The sequence below is a fragment of the Cynoglossus semilaevis genome, chromosome 13 (assembly GCF_000523025.1).
Source record: "Cynoglossus semilaevis isolate Cse_v1.0 chromosome 13, Cse_v1.0, whole genome shotgun sequence".
In the NCBI taxonomy this organism is placed as follows: Eukaryota; Metazoa; Chordata; class Actinopteri; order Pleuronectiformes; family Cynoglossidae; genus Cynoglossus; species Cynoglossus semilaevis.
The window spans coordinates 11,037,132-11,045,064 of record NC_024319.1 but is presented as its reverse complement, the minus strand read 5'-3'; the positions used below and the strand labels follow the sequence as shown (position 1 = coordinate 11,045,064).

Here is a 7,933-nt window from a genome sequence, read left to right as displayed (position 1 = left end):
TTTAAGGCTAATTAGTGTATTTTTAGTAATGTTTGAGAAACTTCTATTTTCGAAGATTTGTTCATAGTCATTTTTGAGAAACTTTATTTTCGGTGATTTTTGGTTAGGATTTTATTGGTATAGTGTTATACTGTGATCAAAAGTTTGAGTACCTAAAAAGTATATTTTTTCTGGATTTTCAACTACAAAAACGGACATAGCTAAGTATTTTAAGGCAAATGAGTGTATTTTTAGTCATTTTTGAGAAACTTTTATTTTCGGAGATTTGTTCAGGAATTTATTGGTATACTGTGATCAAAGGTTGGCGTACCAAAAAAGTATATTTTTTTCTGAATTTTAAACACAAAAATGGACATAGCCAAGTATTTTAAGGCAAATTAGTTTATTTTTAGTCATTTTTGAGAAACTTATTTTCGGAGATTTGTTCAGTAACTTATTTTCTAACCTAAAAAAAATTAAACAGTAAAGATTTATCAAAAATAAAATTGTTAAAAAATAAAATCTCCCGTTGTCTGTCCGCCACTACAGTGTGTTGCTGTAGATTTTTTGCTCTTGTGTATGGTGAAAGTTGACCCTAAGTTAACAGTCTACAATGCGTCCTTTGCAGCTAATTTAATTCTTCATGCTAATCATGCTAAAGTGTTTTTTGTCTGTGTCAGTTCATTAGCTAATTTTGCGTTTCTCATGGTTTTCTTTCAGTTAGTAAAGGTTACACATTGACAGTAAATATCAAGAGTACCATCTTTTGTTATTTTTAAGGTTTGTGTATGCTTAAATACATTTGTATATAGCAACAGAGATTAATTATCCTTTGTTATGGTAACATCTGTGACCCTTCAAGCACCAGTGTTTAGGTTCAGTAGCACTGTGTTACTCTATCCTCTATCAGCACTTTGTCAACAATCTCAAATTCAAGTGCCTTCCAGCTGATCACATTGCCTGGTGTGAAGTTCCGTTCATCTGAGTAGTTCCTAATCTCACAGCCAGAGAGGACGTAGTTCCACATGTGGACGTCTGTCATCATACCCACAAAAGACTGGCTCTGATCGAATCCTCCACCATGGGAGTCCTGCTCCTGTATGGGCAGAAAAGTAAGAATGATATTAATGTACAATCGTTTGACAGTCGTGTCTAAGTAAATCCAGCTGCAGTGTTGTCATTCTTATTATACCTGTCCTAAGATAATGACAAAAGAGCTACTCTGAATCTGTCCAGTTACAGAATATTTTCTGATTGAAGGCCATCCATTAAACCATATCTGCACTATTCCTGACGTGCTGTCCCATGTAGTACAAATGGAGTGCCACATGTTCATCTTGTAATCCAGTCCAGCATATTCCGCTTTCTTATCCATTACATGAGGCTCCAACTCCTTGTTTGTGTTATCCCAAAATAGCAGGAAGCTGTTGTAATGTGAGGGTGTGGCCATAGAGAAGAGAGCGTGATCTCTTCGCAGGTCTGTAAAGGACCTACAGACATGACAGACAACGTTACTGTAACGTACCGTATGTTACACTGCATACAGAAGGTTCTTATAGTCTGTCATACCTGTGGCAGATCGTGACAGCTTTGAATTCCTGTGTTCCTGTGATCAGTTTTACATACGCTCTGTTGGACGCTATTGGGAAGGTAAACATCTTTCCTGACATATCTGAAAATAGAAAAAAAAATTCTTATTTGTTTTTTTTTCTTCTTTATTTTACTTACTTTGCATTTTTTGTGTGTAATCAAAACTAAATCTTTAAGCTGTGCCTTTTGTAGCACGTAGATACAAAAATATTAAATACATCCTAACGTTTAACCATGATTTCAAATAAATATTAACATATATCAATGACAAAGTTATAACAAATATATAGTGAATAGACTTTCATTTTATTTGTTTAAAGTTTTTTGGTTTTGTCCAACAAATACTTGAATGGTCAGATTTAGTTATTAAACATCTGTTGGTAATAAAATTTAATTATATATTAAAGGACCACATTTACCGATATCTTTAGTATTTTTACTGGGGCTTTTTCAACAGCTGACCAATTTTTTGTACACTGTATTTTGTCTGTCCTGTCTCTAAAACAAACTGAAACATAAACCTATAATAAGAGTGTTTTTTTTTTAGTTACGTTGCAGATTTCAAAAAGGCTCATGCTCATGAAGTTAGTGGCTTTTGTGGACAAAATGGTGATAATTTAAGATTTGTATGCCACATTCCCAAGGAGCTTTGCTGTGTGTGTGAGAGAGGGATGTCTTGAGCAACAATGACTTCCTTTTTCTAAGATGCATAGCTGCATTAAGTCTTCCTTAAGTAAACCTTCATTTAAAGTCTTTATTGTTTTATTTGCAGGCATCATTTAAATTTTTTTTAAGATATAGTGTATAAGTGTCGGGACATGAAATAATCTTATTTTAAACAATAATGTGATAATGAAGAAGACAACCAAATTCAAAATAAAACTGAACTAGTCGAATAAATAGTTGGATCTATTTTACCTTGTAGAGCTGCAACCCATGATGTGAGCATCACCAGCATGAGCAGAAAAGCCATCTAAGAATCCAAAATGAACACAAGCATTAACATTTAATGCAGCATTATCAGCAAATTCAGTTATTAGCCATTTATTGTTACTCACTTTTGCACATGTATCTCTTACCTTGTACTCCATTGTTCGAGATTTTCTGTGATTGGACTCTTCTGATGTTCTTTCACTGTTTCCACATGTCACTGTGAGTTTTCCTCAGTTTACTTCCTTTAAGTGTTATTTCAAAAGGGTGTGGAAATCACGTTCACTTCCTGTTGTTTCAGCAGAATTATTAGTGTGGTGTAAGCAGGCACAGTTACGTAAACATCTATAACACCCTCGTTGTGCATCTTCAGGCAAGCCGGACCACATTTGACCCAGGCCGTACATCTCCGGGTCTGCAATTGGACCAACTCCGGACTAGTCGGCCCACCCTCCGGACCAACCCGGTCTCACAAGGACACCTTCGGTCTGCATTTATGCGGCAAAACCCAGACTTGCTGCATGAATGTTTGAAATAACTACTGACTATATAACTAGGAGATGTCAAAATATGTTAGCTAAAGACTCCACCACCAGGTTTTGTAGTACAATATGTGGTTTTTCGAAGAACGCGCATGTCATATTAAATTCATTTGTAATATTGTTTTAAATTGTGTACAGTCGAAATGGTTAACTGATTTGCTCTCTCTCTATAGGTAAGAATGTGTTTTTGGACTTAAATTGTTTGAAATAAAATCAATTGGAGTTTTGAGGCAATTGCTTGGATTGTGTCAAAATGGTTGGGGCCTCGGCTACAGTCCTTTCAACAGAAGTGGGCGCTGTAACAAAAGGTGTAAAAACTACTGCATTAATGTATTAATTGTCATGAAATATTTTAGATTCATATTTCCAAGGAAAACAAAAACGTATCAGAGATCACTTTAGGACTATGGTAGTGTCAAATTGGTTTTCAAAACAATGCACTAAAATGCACAGAAATGAAAACACAGACTACAATGTAGACTATTCACAATTAAATGTAATTTAAAAGGTGAAAAACAAACAAATAAAAATCTCAACATTACAAATTACATACAAGAAATACAGATAATCACGTGAACACAAGTTATCCATACAATATTGTTGAAGATTGTGAAAAAAACTTGAAATACATTAAATGGATCGCAGTCAAATGCTGGTGAAGAATGAGTTCCAGTTAATTAAATGGAAAAAGGTGTTCGGTTCAAGCCCCAAAAGGTCGACCTCACCTGTCGCTTTACATTCTTTAAATGTCAGGTTGCTGATACCCACAGCGCTCCTCACATTACCAAGTACTTATGGGTATTTTTGTTTATGGTAAATTTCTTTATCAGTGTTGTTTCCTTATTTTTAATGTATTTTAGGGGCAGTTTATTGGACGTGCTTGAGCCTGATGGGAAAATGTCTCCCCTCATGGAAGACGACTCTCCTGATACATTCAGGTCCAGATACTGTTGCCTGTAGATGTTTGTGTCGGAGCTGAAGACATGAGCACCATCAAATGGAATGACAGAATTCACAGAACTGAACAGAAAAATGAGTCCGTCACAGATTTAATATGAGGACGAGGTCATGACCTCAGAAAGATGAAAAGCTCCTGCATAAAATGTAGTTTAAAATGTCATTATGTAACGTGTTTGCAAGAACAATTTCAACAGGAACAACAAAAGAGAAGCCGTGTGGTTTTATGAACATGGATTGTTGTTCAAACCTTCACGTGATACGGCAGAGTCTTTGTGTTTTCATTTCCATGTAACCTAATGTTTCAATCTGGAATTCAGACATGAGAATGGAATGCCTTTAGTGTCATTGCGTTTATAAAAAACGCAGTGGGAGAGCTGCTCCTGGGGAGGTAGGGGGGCTGGAGGGTAACTTCTAAATGGGGGGGTCGAGGGATGCTACATTAGCAGGGCTTGCTTACTGGCATCTTCCGGATCAGTCCGTTCCCAGCCCTGTCGAATGCGGGTGAGACTGCGGTCCACGCAGGGCACCAGGAGCAACAGTTTAAGCACCAATACAATTGACGGCAATACCAGACTGAGCATGTAGCCCGGAGGAGTGTACCATCTGTAGTTAGACGGGCTGAGGAACTTGTTCCAACCATACAGGTAGGTATGAAAGGTGCAGAGGAACAACGTGAGATAACCCAGTTTGGACTGAGTTGAAAGACAGAAAGAGAGAGGGGAGGAGGGAGAAGCGAGACAAAGAGTTACGGCGCATAATAACAAAAACATATTACATGTATTATTTCTTATTTCAGCAGTAGCCTGATTTTAACAACTGTGCATAAATGTGAATGTGCACACACACTGATCCAGACATAAACCTATGTGGAGCCACACATCTGCTCTTAACTCTTGAACACAACTGAAAGACTTTGCCCGGAGATAACGTATGCCCCAAAATTACACTTGATGAATAACTTAACATTTAAAGCGTTGCTCTAATTTGAGCGGGAGTAAAGGGGAAGGCTGGAAGAATATGAGTGTGACATGACCCAGTTACATTTATGAATGAGCTCATTCCCTGCAGTCAGTCCAATGTTAATTCACGTTGGTCAATGTGAGGTGCAAAAAAAGGGGGGAGAAAATACTCACGTCTGCCCCGGTGAAAACAAATACAGTAAAATATTTAGCGACTAAATATGAGAAATTGAATTCCTGTGTTTTGTGTCAGAGCTGAGTTACAGACTCATCAACAGCCATTACTATACGGCTGTGTTTCTCAACCTTGGGGTCACAAACCCACGGGGGATTGCCTGGAATTCAAATGAGGTCCCCTGAAATGTTTAGTAATTAATTTTTTTTTATTTGCTGATCAAATTTTTTTTAACTATTTTCTTTTTAAAATTATTTTTATGACAAATAAAATGCATACAAAAATATCTCATCAGCTCACACTGCAATCATGTGACTGCACAAATGACCAATACCAAAATGTCTCTTTGGTCGCCAGAAATTTGTGTTTGTGTTTTGTCATTGCAAACCAAAAAGTTTGGGAACCACTGAGTTACAGCTTGAATGGCGGTCAGAGGATGTCATTTAAAAAACAGAGCAAACTTGTTGTTTGTTTTTCCACCACATTCCCTGCGGTACCAGTGGCATCTCAGTAGGTTTCTGCATTTATCTGAACTCCAGAGGCCGAGAGCATAAACAGGTCTAATAGGAGAAATACGCTGAAGATTTCATAACAGGCTGATTTCCACAGGACACATTCTAAGTGGAAATCAGCAGTGAGCCTGTTTAATATTGAAAGCAAGTGGCTTTGCATTAACTGAAACATCGATCTGATTGTCAATTACAGCACCTCCAGTCCACAGAGACGAGATGAGGAAGTCATTTGATCCATACTGGAACCTAAGTTTGGATTTTTTTATTTTATTTTTAATCGTAAGAAGAATCAAACTGGTCTGCTAATCACTGTATTTTTAATATAGGCCAAATCTTTTGACTAAATTGTAATTTAATTTAATTTAATTTAAACATCTATTAAATCTGTTTACAGTATAAAGTGCTATTTCAGCTTTAATGGCATCCTAATAAAACATTTTTTATATTAATATTTTAAAAAATGTTTTATCAGGCACATAATTATTATTGTTATTATTATTATTGTTAATAATTATTATTATTATAAAAAAATTATCCAGTATTATATGATATCATTGATTAACATACTGTATATATGGACATATAAAATTCTAAACTGACCTGCCGTCGTTCTGTTTTCTGTTTATTCTACTACCAGCCACTCCTTGTCTGTGATTAGATCTCTGGTTATCTGTCCCACCTTGCCAACAAATGTCACTCTAATTGGCTTTTTCGCCATGTTTACATACCAGTTGATATATTATCATCGTCATTTAGCCTCACATCCTGTCACATCCCTTTTCACAGTAGCTTTGTTTGATTTAGATCCATGATAAAAAAGAATAACAAAATCCTCACTGTCACTCACCTGTACGAAGCTGAACTCTCTCCAGCTGAGAGCGTTGCTGACGGAGGGAAGAGAAGTAATTCCCAGCAGGATGTACACACCGAAGCCTAGAATTCCCATAGAGTAGAAGGAGTCCGTGCGCCAGGCCAGGGTGGTGTCCAGCACTGCTGTCGTGTTCTCTCTCATCTGGAAGTGTTGGACAATAAATCAAATGTATTTTTTACTATTTTCAGAAGCAGAATTAGTGTTTATTTTAAAATATGTTTTAACATAAAGGATTATGACTTGATGTAATGATGTGTTGACAAATAATAGAATTAGAGGAGAAATACGAAACATAAGGTATATGTATCACAATCTAGTCAATTGGCCCATTCAATATAAACACTAAAAACATTTGATTTGACGTGTGATTTCTTACCTTTAAGATTGTGCTTGCAGCAATTCTGTATCTCACATAATGTCTAGGAGAAAAAAAAACATTTTATAAATGCACTGTAAGATACAGTATATAACTGTTCTTTTCTTTCAGCTTTAACTTCCTGAACAGTTTATCTAATTAAACTGGTTAGTGCCAGCTTGTCAACTGTAAAATATGAAGTATATTCCAAATATACTTCATGTTTATCTACGCGTAAAGTCATATTCACATTATTAGATAAATAAAATAAGTAGAATTGTCCCAAAATTTAAGGTGATTTTATATGAATTGTCTATCCATAAAATGAGAGAATTGCTTATGCTAACAAATACTAAAAGGACTAATAATTGCTAGTATACAGTACTATGGTTTTAAACAACTACTGCAATAGAATCTCTAGGTAAGATAATGGTCACAAATGTTGTTTTTACACTTAGTAAGTGGTTGATCAAATAAAACTTTTGGTAAAACATATTATACCTGAAAGGAATTATGAGTGTGTAGAGAACATGGAGGAAAGCAAAGCCCAGTGATAACAGTCCTAACTGCTTCCTGCAGAGCATCCATCGATCCAGCCAATCAGGGAAGCGCCTACGACAAAAAACAGTTTCAATGTAAAGCCAAATGTCAATCTTTGTTAAAGAGTGACATGAGCTAAAAAGTTAATAGATAATCTCTGGATAACTGACTTGTATTTGGTTCCTCTGTAGAGCTGAAGAATGGCAGCGACGACACCAGGCAGGTAACACAGAGCCAACATGATGATGGCCACGATGGGACACACCTGAGAGATGAACAGAGGTGAATATTGAAACAATTACATTTAGAAAAAAAAACAACTATGCTATTTCAGTAAAAGAAGATCAAAATAAATACTTTGTTGGCCAGAGACACCATGATCCTGAAGGAGATGTCTTTCCCATCTTCTACATAGGAATAAACGACATCTCTAATGACCAGGTAAAAGAAGAATGTGGCAGTTAGGCCGACGGCCAAACGGAGCGGCAGCCCCCACCCCGGGGAGAGCCCCCGGGGGAAA

At 36.4% G+C, this 7,933-nt stretch overlaps 2 protein-coding genes across 2 annotated transcripts in view; both read right to left on the bottom strand.

Annotated features, from left to right (window-relative positions):
• Nucleotides 1-368: 368 nt before the first annotated feature.
• Nucleotides 369-2,720, bottom strand: LOC103388570 (C-reactive protein-like). The gene is given in 5 exon segments (NM_001294222.1): nucleotides 369-1,075; nucleotides 1,172-1,469; nucleotides 1,549-1,651; nucleotides 2,488-2,542; nucleotides 2,649-2,720. Coding segments are annotated over 5 exon segments (687 nt in total). The 5' UTR covers nucleotides 2,661-2,720; the 3' UTR covers nucleotides 369-856.
• Nucleotides 2,721-3,519: 799 nt separating this feature from the next.
• The window catches only part of LOC103388569 (metalloreductase STEAP4), a 6,509-nt gene continuing 2,095 nt past the window's right edge, over nucleotides 3,520-7,933 (bottom strand). Inside the window, exons 6-11 of the mRNA XM_025061564.1 lie at nucleotides 7,771-7,904; nucleotides 7,584-7,678; nucleotides 7,375-7,485; nucleotides 6,895-6,937; nucleotides 6,495-6,659; nucleotides 3,520-4,693 (exon numbers count right to left, since the gene is read on the bottom strand). Of these exons, the coding sequence (XP_024917332.1) occupies nucleotides 4,436-4,693; nucleotides 6,495-6,659; nucleotides 6,895-6,937; nucleotides 7,375-7,485; nucleotides 7,584-7,678; nucleotides 7,771-7,904 (806 nt within the window). The 3' untranslated portion in view covers nucleotides 3,520-4,435. The remainder of the gene's footprint in view (nucleotides 4,694-6,494; nucleotides 6,660-6,894; nucleotides 6,938-7,374; nucleotides 7,486-7,583; nucleotides 7,679-7,770; nucleotides 7,905-7,933) is intronic.